We start from the raw sequence: 13,444 nt of genomic DNA, 5'->3' as shown, positions 1-13,444 counted from the left end.
CCCTTTTTCAAAGCCTATTTTGGTATATGAATGGGTCCTTTTTCAAAATTTTCTCAATTTTTTTGAAAATAGCCCAATTTTTCCTTAATCTAGCTAAAATTTTCCCAAAATTTTGGGAAAATTTGTAAAAATTAAGACAATTTGGGTTAAATTTGGCGAAAATTTTGACTTTTGGTATATAAATGGGTCCAAATTTCTTGAAAAATTGGTATATTTATGGGTCCACTTTCAAATTCTCAGCGGCACGTCCCTACCAAAACCAAACTTGAGTACCCAGGCCAGGATGTGCATGAATGATTATTCGAGGGAGTCCAGTGTTACCAGCACTGTGCATGAATGATTATTCGAGGGAGTCCAGTGTTACCAGCATGTTAAACAACTTGGAATGGACGGACCTCAACACACGTCGCACAATTACTCGTCTTTCAATGATGTTCAAAATCACCCACGACCTTGTCGACATAGACTGGACAAAACACCTTGTTAAGCCCCAACGCACACTTAAACGGACTCATGCTCTTTCTTTTCAACGTTTGTCTACAAGATCCCGCATTTATGATTTAAGCTTTTTCCCCTCGACTACGAAGCAATGGAACAACCTCCCACACGACGCCTTGGACGCACCTACTCTGACGACATTCAAGACAAAACTCATCAATCACCTGACTTCAAAGGACAATCCAGACTTTAAACTTTATGCTCCCAACCAATCTGTCTAGCGGTCTTGGTCATGTCAACTCTAGTGTGATGCAGAACTCACTGCTTAATTGGAGTATAAATGATCCAGATCCAGACCCCCGGATGCTAGCTATGCAATGTGGTGCATTAATTGTTATTTGTCAGTTAACAACGCTATAGAAAAATATTTAATTTGTGTACATCGTGGAACATTCAACTGTACGCTTATTACTCCGCAACTAATCAAGCTAAATACACCAGCGTACAACGCTACTCTACGCATCCACATTAGCGAGGTTATCTGCGTGCAACAGCTTACTACGCACAGCCACGCAAAGAGTATGTTCCACAATGTACACAAATTAAATAATTTTTCTATAGACATTTTTATCATTTCATCCACTTACACAAAGGTCTCACTTCTTCTTCACTTCCTTTTGCTATCTTCTTTTTCTTCTTCACTTTACCTGCAACAATTTATATAAATATCCAATAAATTTAAAGAAACATTTTAGTGTCTGACCGATCAGATCAGTAGCTTCAGAATCGGGCCGATTATTATCTTATCGGTGGTGATCGGCATCGGCCGATTTTTCCTTCATCCGCCGATGTAATGCATTGATCACTCAGTATCATGAAAGTAATTGCTAGGGCCGATGTTGGCACCATCATAATACTAATCATGGCGTGTCCGTCCGTCCGCACCTCTGTCCGCGCGCTTATCGGCGTGTCGTGTAGCTCACTAACGCGTGCTTTCATGGTGCGCTTATCGCGTCGGCGCGCGATCGCTATCTCGTAGGCGCCAGTGCGAGCATCGGAAAGCATTACAGTGTGGTTAATCGTGCAGGTGCATCTCATCGGCTCAACACATATTTCAAAACGGCACACGTTCAGAGGCCAATTAGTAGCAGAACATGACTATTTCCGGGATGCAAAGAGGCGAACGATGGGTTTCCAGATTACAGCCAAGTAAGCATCACAGCTACAAAACTACTAAGCAAGATTATTGTGTCAAATTGGGTCTTGATCATTGAGAGGCGTATATCATAGTAGTAAAAAGGTCGGGCAAGTAGGCCTATGGGTAGCGGGTGTTGGGTAATCAGAGATAGTCACAAGAACCACCCAACCCGAGAACCGCGAAATCTAGTGTAATATATTAATGTATGTGGGTTATCTCTTTCATAAAATTATACAACCCTTCAAAAAGTACCTGAAATAGAATAAAATTTTCTTATTGTCTGACTTGGAGAACATTGGCCTATCATAGCCTAAAGCAGGTTACTATTTTAACTTAATTTACAAAATAAAAGTGTAGATAATAATATCAGCTTTCTTTTGATACCAAATTGATAAAGCTCTAATTTTTAAGGAAAATATGAACACATTTGCACACAGACTACGAGGCTCCCAAAATGAAAACTTGCCTTAAAGCTTGTGCACTGTGCTCCGCTGCCTCCACCATGTTCAAGATATTCCAATATTGACACCTTGCCATAATTAATAATTGGTGTTTTAGCTATCATTTGATACCAAATTTACTATCAAATCTTTAATTCAATGATTTAGATGTTGAGTTCAAAGCACTTGCCCCTATAATTTGCTCAAGGCAGTTTATTGTTTCAACTTTGCAGAATAAAAGTTTTGATATATTAATGTTAGCTTTCTTTTGATACCACAGAATTAGAGAAGGAGAACCGGGACACCCTATACCGCCACGCATAATCGCGCCCGTCAGCTATGGGGGGGAGAAAATTGGGGTATTCGGGTCCTTGCCGACGGTCTTGGAGACGAACGAAAACAATTCTGCGTCTCATCTGAAGCGTCTTGGTACTCGCTTGCAGGTCGCATCAAGTGCGTCTCTCAAATCGTCCATCATCCATGTCGCTTGCATGACAACGAATGCCTCGGCGCATTCCGAGGAAACCGAATACCCCCAATTTTTGCTCCATGCCTGTATCAAGATGGCGGTCGAGTCCTGGTTCTCTGGTTTTAATTCTGTATTTGATACCAAATTTATTGATTTTTTGATATCATACTGAACACTCAGACTCAGTTTTAAAAAAAAGTTTGTGCAGTGAGCCACTCACTGCTTCATGAGCTGCTGCTTCCACCACCCCAGACTTGGTCAATTGAATTGAGTGACATTATGCATTTGTTCAAGAATATTGAAACTTTTGTTAGTGCATTTTCAAGGTCGAAATCGTCCTCCTCGACGAATCAGCGTAAATACTACACTGCAAGATTCTCATCTGTGTGACGCCGATGTCACCACAATGTCACTCCATCGGAAACTACACCTCGGTTTTCCATATCGCCGGTCCGAAATAGCCGGGTAGCCAGCCTCCTAGGTTCGAGAGTGACTTCGCGGCGCGGTGACTTCGCAGGAGAGTCACACCGGTGTGACTACGCGACTGGGCCTGGGTGCTCAGTACCGGCGTTTTGGGTTGCCGGTTTTGCTTTTATTGCCATATTATTTTTTATATTCTCTTGATTTATTCAAATAATATTCTTTATTTCTTGCTTTTTTTAGGGGATTAGGGAGGGGGAATTGCAAACTGGACTTTAAAAATAAGGGAAATATTAGATGAATAAAATAAATCTGTTAGTAAAAGAAATGAACATGATCAGTAAACAAAGTATAATTCAATAAACTAATAAACTAGAGCCCGTCACCCAAGATGGCAGCGTCCATGGCTTTACCGCCTCTGCAAATTTAGCACCGGACCACCATCTAGACGTCACCATCGGCTCCAATTTCACTGTCAACGTGTTTTTAATGTTATATGTCACCTTCGTTGTGAGTACCGTTGTAACTGACTTTATGATTTACAAATTACAACTGCTACCCCATTTGACTTTGATAAGCTTAACATGGAAGGCTGCGAATTTGGCACCGTGTGCTATTACACATTGCCTTTGCAGTATGCATGTACTATGGTACTCTGCTAACACCTGTTGATGCCAGACTGCATTTTACCATACCATCAGCTACCCCAGATGCTTGGCAAACATATAACAATGAACTACGTGACATTCTTAACCCAATTCATTCAGCGTTGGGCAGTGATATTTTAACGCCAGCTGAAGCGGGCGACAGGCTGTCCACATCAGTTCAAGACTTTTTACTGTCCAAGCCAGAATTTAATGCCACGAAATCAAGCAAGAAATTTATTCAACACAAATCAAAAGCGTGTTGAGGCTGCCAAGAACCTTAAGAAACACTATCGTAAATAGCGCATGAAACAGACTGGTTCAATCGATGATCGTAAGAACTTCACGCAAGCTCTCAGAACTCACAACAGCCTCAAAAAGGACCGTGATAAAGAGATTCAGAAAAACAGTGTTGCTTATCAGGAGAAACAATTTAAAGAAAACTACTGGTCATTCTCAAAGCAAGCCTGCAATGGTACCCTTGATAACACAGTAACTCGTCCAGAATTTCCAAAGGATCGTGCCGACCTGTTTTATCCCGGCAAATATTCTGTTCGCGATGACCTTGATCTCGCAAAACTTTCTTGGTTTCCTTACATCGGCCAAGCTAATGCCACGTTTAACACTTACGCAATCCGTCAACGTGAAGTGAAGCAGGTGATACAGAAAAAGAGCAGTTCCTCAGCTCCGGGTCCTGATGCTATAACTTATGGGATACTGACGAAGCTGCCGTGTGTCCACCACTAGGGTGCATCAGATGCCCCTCATGTCAATGGATTCATCTGTCCCTAGTCTTAAAATGTTCCTATTGTCACAAAACTAACATGTGCCAAGTTTGAATTAATTCGGAGGTCGTCCTGGGGGGCCACCGAGAGCCTAAAGTTACAATGTGTGTTCCTATGTAGTAAAGTTCGTTGACCCCTGTACAATTCCAATTAGAAGCTGATCGAACAATTTAAAGTAGCTGCCATATCAAAACCGTTAGGACTTAGAAGCTCAAATCTTTTGCACTTATAGTACTGATAATCATCTTCGAATCAGTGATAAAAATTAATCACCAACAAAAAGCGCATGTGTGGAATTGGCACAAGCGCCCTCGATACAAAATTTCAGTGAAATAGGCATTTTGTGGTAATTTTTACCTCAAATTTTACAAATGTTGATGTCCTGGTTGTCATTACACTTTTACAAAACAGATTTTCTGAACTTAAGATCAATATATAATACATATTAACAACTTTCAGTGTGAAATAAAGTATTATATAGCACTTGGTTAAGACAGAAATTATAGATTTTCCCAAGAATATGGACTGTGGGGGCGCTTTTGACAATAAAACACACAGTCATTTCTTTGGAGATGGATTTTCATCACAGATTCAAAGATGATTATCAGTACGCTTAGCTCCCAAGATTTGAGCTTCTAAATCCAAACGGTTTTGATATGGCAGCTACTTTAAATTGTTCGATCGGCTTCTAATTGGAATTGTACAGGGGTCAACGAACTTTACTACATAGGAACACACATTGTAACTTTAGGCTCTCGGTGGCCCCTCAGGACGACCTCCGAATTAATTCAAACTTGGCACATGTTAGTTTTGTGACAATAGGAACATTTTAAGACTAGGGACAGATGAATCCATTGACATGAGGGGCATCTGATGCACCCTATCCACCACTGTTTAGCAACTCTTTATACCAAATTGTTAAATACTTCGCAAATTCCACCAGCGTCATGGTGCTCATCATCCATCACTCTGATTTATAAGAAGGGTAGTCCTGAGCAACCTGAAAACTTTCGGATTATCGCACTTTCCAGTGTTTTTGGCAAAACATTTCATCAAATATTAGCTACGCGTACCACAGACTATCTGACTGAAAATAATTTTATTGACTCTTCTGTTCAGAAAGCATTTATCCATGGTATAAGCGGGGTGATTGAACACAACCAAGTCCTAGGTGAAATTATTTGTCATGCCAAAAGAAATAACCGAACATGTCACATAACATTCTTTGACCTTGAAGATGCTTTTGGTTCGGTCCATCATGATTTGATTAGTCACTCTCTTTCTAGGTTTCATTTTCCACCAGAAGTCAAAACCTACATTGAAAATCTGTATGCCAGACTCCAAGGTAGAGTTGTTACTCAGGATTGGGAGTCGACAAATTTTAGTTTTCACAAAGGAGTTTTTCAAGGTGACCCTCTGTCTCCAATAATTTTCTTGGCGGTGTTCAATCCCATTTTGGAAAAACTTCAAGAATATGAAGGTTTTGGTTATACAATTAATGGTACAAAGTATATTACCACCCCGTTTGCAGATGACTTCAATTTGATAACTACCAATAAGAAAACTCACCAAAGAATTCTCAATGAAATTTCATCATGGACTCAATCAATGAACCTTAAATTGAAACCAGTCAAATGCAAATCATTGTCTATCGTAAGTGGCAAACCAACATCTATTGTATATAACTTGTCTGGTAACGATGTTCATTCCATCTTTGTTTTTCAGGAAAGCAAGAAGAAGTGTTTGATAATGTCAGGGACCACCTTGTTACCCGGCTTGATAGAATGGACAACCTTCTTGTCAGAGGAGAGTATAAGCTTCAGGTGTATAAAACTACCTTCTACCTGCATGCGGTTTTTGCTCACTGTTCATGACATTACTAAAACAAACCTTCTTGCTCTCGGCGCCATAGTTCATAGATACTTGAAAAAATGGATTGGGTTGCCCAGATCAGCAACACCAGGTATTCTCCATATTCCCCCATTTAACTGATATTAAATCTATCTGTCAAGTGTACCTTGAAGCTCATTCTGCTGCCTATATGTCATCAAGGCTCAAAGGTGATGAAAAGGTTATTAATGCATTAGATTCCAAGCTTGCTAGAGAATCTGAATGGTCCAGGAAGTTTTCTGTCACTTGCTATGCTGAAAGTAAGTTTGAGGTATGTAATGAAAGTACTGGCATGTCATCTTACAAAAAGAAAAAAAGATGTCTTAATCAAGTCTATCAAAGATGAGATCAATGAAACCTGGATCAACCAACTTAAAGATCTTGTTGTCCAGGGCGACATGTTGCGCGTTCCATCCTTGAAAAGGCAGATCATATTTGGAAGTCTTTCATTTTTAATATGCCTAAAGGTGTCATGAAATTCATGGTCAACTCTTTTCTGGACACCCTCCCAACAAAAATAACCTCAGCCGTTGGGGCAAAAAATTGTCCACAAACTGTAATTTATGTTTTAAAAAAGAAACTCTTCACCATGTTTTAAACCACTGCCAGATTATGCTCGAACAAGGCAGGTATACTTGGCGCCATGACTCTTTGTCCTTCGTATCATCCATGACACTCTTCAGGAAATTGCTGCCCCATCATGGACCTTCTATTGTGACCTAGCTGGTACAACCAAAGTTGCGGGGACCACTATCCCTCCTGATATTTTGGCAACTCAACAGAGACCAGACCTGGTCCTCGTCAACCGCGACTCAAAAAAGATCATTGTTTTCGAGCTAACTATTCCGTTCGAACAAAACATCAGAAATTCTCACGACCGCAAGGTAAACAAATACTCAAGTTTGATCATGGATCTCCAGGGACAGAGTTATGACGCCAAGTTATTTTGTATTGAAATTGGCAGCAGAGGCCTCATTACTGGCGACAATAAGTGCAATATTCAAAACATTTTCACCTCTGTTTCATTGGGTAATAAACCCCACAAAATACTGTGCAAGAAATTTCAAGCCAACCTCAGTAAACGTGCAATACTGGCTTCATATGCAAGTACATATCTTGAAATGTTTATTGTTTTTAATATATTTTGTTTACTGTCTTTCATCCATTTTACTCCTGCAGAGATATGGCAACTGAATTCTTTCTGATGCCATACTCTTGTCTGGATTTGTATGTCTACTTTTCGATCTGTTTTGATGTAATTGTATATAATAAAGATTGAAATGAATAAATAAAATAATGATGAATAAAATACATTTTTGTTAATTGGTGGTTATTTGAATAACTAAATAATTAAAAAATTAAGAAATAAATAAACAGGAAGAAACTAATAAACAAAGAATGGAAGAAACAAAGAAACACTTCGAAAGAAAACAACTTGACAAAAATTGCAAATAAAGAAGTTAAAAGTAGGAATATTATAAGAAGCATGTAGGCTTATTGATGAATTAAAATATTAAATGTGTAAAATAAATAAATAATTATAACAATAATAATTCATTACAAGCATTAATATTTGCGTGATAAAAAATAAGACACAATTTCAAACAAACACTGCAATAGGCCTATATTGATGTGACACCGATTTATAGGCATAATTTGATAACGTAAAAAAATCAACATGAAAAACAAATCAAACTAATAGGCCTATAAAAACACCATTTTGAAAAACGGAAAAAGAAAATAGCACAAGCCAAAGTTTTGCATAAACTTACGGCAGTAAAAGTATAAATTTGCAGTAGACCTTTTAAGAAAGTGACAAGAAGTAAAACAAAATGCATGCTAGGCCTATAAATCAATTTTAAATATAACAGAAAAATTCTTGCTTCAAAATAAGTAAAGTTTTGGCAAATCAAAATGTATAAATTGAAAATGCTAGGCCTATAATAGGCATATTTAGCGAACTTGACTGAAAATTAATATCTCTTTTAAAACATTTAAAAACACAATTCGTTTTAAATAAAAAAAGTTTCAATAGGCCTATCGTTATCATGCAAAATATGAAAAATAGGCCTAATTTGGTAGCAAATCATGTCATCTAACCACTGAAGTAAACAAAGCAATGATAGGCCTATATAAGTTTTGTTGGAAAACAAGGAAACAAATAAACAAAATATAAACGTTTGAAATAAAACAAACAAATAAACCAAGAACAAGAACTGCAAATAAAACACACACAGTTGATGAGATTATTAAACAGGAGCACGAAAAGAATTAAAATATTATAAAAGAGAACAATAAATAAATATGCAAAAGCATGATAAAAAAAAAAACAAAGACGGCAGTAGAACCACAGACTGTACAGCATGCATCAATCAATTAATTATAAAACCAACTCATTCCATTCATGAGCGTACATACAAGCAGTAAACAAGCATGATACGCGTATTTGTCATCATCAGCGCGTATTTGGTAGATATACGCGCGCGTCCCCAGAGTGTTCGAACTCATAACAGGGTTCGGTCAACGACCTTTCGGCAGCGTAGTCACCTTGAAGTTCGCCGACTGGGCACCGAGCAGGCGACGTATGGGGCACTGGATACGGAAGTCACTTTGATGTGACTACAAGATGTGGACCACTGTCGGAATCTAGTCGGTGGTGTACATCATGAGTCGCCGATGCGGCATCGAGCAGGTAACACATCGGTCGGAGGCTAGCAGTTGTAGTCACTGTGTGATGACACTGCTGCACAGTACGCTACTGCCTTGTTTCCGATGTAGTCACTCTCCTGTAGTGACTCCGTCGGCCACCATAAGGTAAGTTATTATGGCGTGACGGCAGTGGTGACTGCAGAGATCCAGTGCGATGTAGTCACTCTGCCGCCAGGAATTTTGCAGTGTAGTACGACTACGGCACTGACATGCATGCTGATCATGGCATTTTGGTAAGCTTAAGTTAAGCTAAATTTTAAAAACTAGCATTACGGCACTCTGTTCACGTCCTTGGACCTGCAAAATATTGTTTCACTTAGGCTTACCTTTCGATTCCATACTGATGTTTCAAACACAGTTAATTAAACAAATTTGGACACCACCACAACATAACCGGTTGTTTTTTGTTTACATCAAAAACCATTTTACAACTGACATTCCTCCACAAAATGACCTCAAAGTCACGACTAACGCATATCTTGATTGGCTGATAACTCCTTTTGTTAATAAATTAAGCCAATCAGCTTTGTTGGTGTAAAAGATACGGTATGCTGTAAGTAAATTAGAGGGCGCTTATAACCACAGGGCTGCTCCAGGGGATGCTTTTCATTGTGCTTATTTTTCCCCAATCTAAAATTAAAATTAATTATCTTCAGTTGTAAAAAATAAAAATAAATGAATAAAAAATAGATAAATAAATAAAAATAAATAAATAAATAAATAAATAAATATAAATAAATAAATAAATAAATAAATAAATAAATAAATAAATAAATAAATAAATAAATAAACAAACAAATAAGTAAATAAATAAATAAATAAATAAATAAATAAATAAATAAATAAATAAATAAATAAATAAATAAATAAATAAATAAATAAATAAATAAATAAATAAATAAATAATGTAAAATAAATAAATAAATGAATACACTTCGTGTGTTATGGTGTATCTGATTTTGTAATAACATGGGAAGGTTTGTATACAAAAACCATGTAATGCATACCCCGGTAGTTTCCACCCGCGGGTTTCCACCTCGGTACACCTGAGCACACACAAGTTCGTCCAAGAGCTTCCAACTGCAAGCAGTGAATTGTGCATAGCACCATAAGAGCTGTGTGAGATCATGGAAAATAAGATTATGTGATTGGTTAAGTTGTCAAAACCTTAAGTGTTCCCTTCATCCAATCAGAATTTATATCAAACGAAAGCTAACATTTCCCCCTAAAACGCTTTTCCCCATTAGGTCAGCCGATAACGCAATCAATGTTATATAGCAACTTGTCATGAATGTGGTGAATCTGTTGAAAACTACCTATCCAAGCACATTTTTGACATGTCAAAACCTCAAGTGTTCCTTATGGAGTGTTCATAAATACTTTGGTGGGGGTGGTTGGAAAAGTTGGAACCTCGGACGTCAAAAATTTTTTGACCCCCCTAAAAAGGGGTGGATTTTTTTTGATCCCCCTTTTTATTGTCTAAATTTTTTTTTGATCCCCCCTTCATGTCATAAAAAAGAAACCAAAAATATACATCATTAACAATAGTAAAGATTTCTTTTTGACATTGGGGTTGGAGAAAATTTCTTGAAGTCCAGTGAAAAATTTGCCATATTGAATCTAAACTGGTGAAATATATAACAAAACTGCAATTAATTTGCGCCAAGCGCAAAAAAATTGGCACTTTTTAGTTTAAAATAACCAAATATGGGGTTAATTTTGGTTAGAAACCCATATACAGATCGACGTCAACATTGGGAGAATGATTGTATGGACCATCCCCCTGTCAAAATATTGGGGGGGGGGGGGAGATTTATCCCCCATCTCCCCGGGATCTACCTCTATGGTCATTAACTCATTGGAGTCATAGAGTTACACCCAAATTGTAAAATGCGCACATTTTGTTGATTTGTAGCTTGAGATTACAAAATTGAATACTTAACATTGATGCACGCGGAGCACGAAAAAATGTTTGAATATACATGCCTTCTCGTACATTTTACCCCGGAATTGTACTCTCAAATTGTTTTGATCCCCCCTATATTGATTTTTTTTTGATCCCCCCTTTTTAGGACCCAAAAGTATTTATGAACACTCCCTTACAATATTTTTTTTCTGATTTTATGTCATTAAATGAAAGAGCACACTAATATTGTACGTCCATATATAGGCCTAGGCCTACTAGCCTCATTTTAACGAGCAATGGCCAATTCTATTTAAATTGCCAATCCGTGCAAAAAGTTACTATTTTCGCCCGTTTTGTCATGGTTGTATATAAAATTGCTTTACTGTTTCCCGTCTCCGTTTGTTTTAAACATTTCAAACAGTAACTATTAATCCCCCTTAGATAATGGCCATTATCCAAAAACGGGCGATTGTATTAGAAATCTGTAAAATGCGTTGGAAGCAGAATTTATTTCTGCGATTTTGACTCCTCGTTTGTAGCAATTGTCTATAATATTGACGCCGCGGCGTATATTTAAATCAATGTAACCCAAGATTTGAAAGTTGCAGTAAAATCTATTGATATGTACCGCATATGTATTTAGTATAACGGAAGGAAATCCGTGTAATGATATTTGAGTGTTTTTGTATGTTGTAAGTGCAACTTTCAAATCTGAACCTCATTACATTAAATTGACCGGTGTTTTATTTTTTCCGGGCTATCGTATCAAATCAGCCTAATATAATGAGGTGTCAAAAATGCGCAGAAATAACAGCTAACAAATTCTGCCTCCAACGCATTTACAGATTTGTAATACATTGCCCGTTTTTGAATAATGGGCATTATTTAAGGGGGGGGGAGCTCCGGAGGCTAGTTACTTATATAATCATGGCCCAAATTCCTGCTTGCCCTATTCCACTTGTAGGCTTTAAAAAGAACTTCAAGTGAAGAAACATTGATAGCTATAGGCCAAATGTTGACTTATATCATAAAAATAGGCATTTTTTTTTGGGGGGACATGAAAGAGTACTCTCTAAATGTACCGAGTGGAAAGAGCCTGAAATGGCCTTGAGTCAAATTTCGCTCCAAGAGGATTGAAAAAGGTACTCTCATAGTGAAGAAATGTACGCGCGTATCGTGCATTCTCACGAAAAACTACCCTTTTTACGCGTTTTCATTATCGCGGATGGTGTACAGGCCACAATGGGAGTGACCCCCCCCCCGGGCGTACAGTTCCACTTTTATTACCATACACCATAACAACTTACCCTAAATATCCAAATCGGTGATTATGTGTACTGCAGACACAAAACTAGTGAAGAGTTTTCTCATATTTTTCTTTGTTTTAAAAATATGCCTTAAAATATAAAAAGAAATCAAATTTGAACCTTTTTGATCCATATTATTAAAACGAAAAATAAATTCTAAAATTTGAGAAAGCAGTTCATAAGATTTTATAAAGTTAAAAAGGTTAAAAATGAAACGATTGAAAATTTAAAGCATTTTTGGGCGGGTGCGGCGTGCCGCACCCGCCCTGTATTCTCTGACTATTGACCTACTTTCTCACATGCCGCAGTGTTGAGAAAATATTCGTGCCGGTTATATCCCAAACACCCACAGAGGTGATAGTTTACGGCGAGTTTTGTAATTATTACTTGATTTTGATATGTAAGTAATACGATAAAGTCGTCATAGGCAGTAATGTGTTTGTATTAAAAGAAATAACAAAAATAATTATTTAAGTAATAGAAATACTATTTGGAAATTGCAGCAAGATTTGCAGATGTTTTTATTTGAACAGTACCAGTTCACCAGTTTTGCTAGTTTTCCTAATCTTTGGGCTAAATTAATAGCATCGTGAAGGTCATATATATCATTTTATACTGATAGCTTCGGCATGTACTTAAATACACCTTGTATGTGCATTGTGTTCAGTGTGTACATAGGCTATTTACTTTTCAAATCTTGTGACAAATAGTGCTTGCCGATGCTTGTATAAGGTATTATAGACAAATTATTAGAATGCATGTGCACCAGTAGAAATGGCCCAGGTTGAATAAAATAAATAAACATATGAATGAATATTTTATTCCCTGGATTATTTTTGTTGGGACAAAATAATGATATAGTTTGACGCTTTGAAATACAGTTATGTTAATCATAATAAAGTTACAAAGTTAAAAAATAATATCGAAATATTGTAAAATCAAACTTTTCCCCTCATAAGTTGTATCAAAACAACATATTGAGGAAATTGATATGACAGATTTTTAAACTTTGATATGGAAAGATACCCCAGCCCTGTTGTCTCACCAGAGAAGATGAGCAGAAGTCTTTCTATCTGATGATAAAAAAACAACTCTAGGTATGATTACGAAAATGTTTTAAATAACTATTATCTACAAAAGTTTTATAACAATGTTTTATATAAAATGTTAACATAAAACGTCTGATGTGAAGGGTTAATATAAAAACAGGGAAAATCTGTTCCAACTGACCAGCAGAG

At 37.2% G+C, this 13,444-nt stretch overlaps 1 protein-coding gene across 1 annotated transcript in view; it reads right to left on the bottom strand.

Annotated features, from left to right (window-relative positions):
- Nucleotides 1–9,472, bottom strand: part of LOC140166590 (jouberin-like) — a 54,229-nt gene extending 44,757 nt beyond the window's left edge. The window contains exons 1-2 of the mRNA XM_072190085.1: nucleotides 9,320–9,472; nucleotides 1,086–1,145 (exon numbers count right to left, since the gene is read on the bottom strand). Of these exons, the coding sequence (XP_072046186.1) occupies nucleotides 1,086–1,145; nucleotides 9,320–9,332 (73 nt within the window). The 5' untranslated portion in view covers nucleotides 9,333–9,472. The remainder of the gene's footprint in view (nucleotides 1–1,085; nucleotides 1,146–9,319) is intronic.
- Nucleotides 9,473–13,444: the final 3,972 nt, after the last annotated feature.

This window comes from Amphiura filiformis, chromosome 12, assembly GCF_039555335.1.
Source record: "Amphiura filiformis chromosome 12, Afil_fr2py, whole genome shotgun sequence".
NCBI classification, from domain to species: Eukaryota; Metazoa; Echinodermata; class Ophiuroidea; order Amphilepidida; family Amphiuridae; genus Amphiura; species Amphiura filiformis.
The sequence above is the reverse complement of the archived record's forward strand: the minus strand, read 5'-3'. Positions and strand labels throughout refer to the sequence as shown.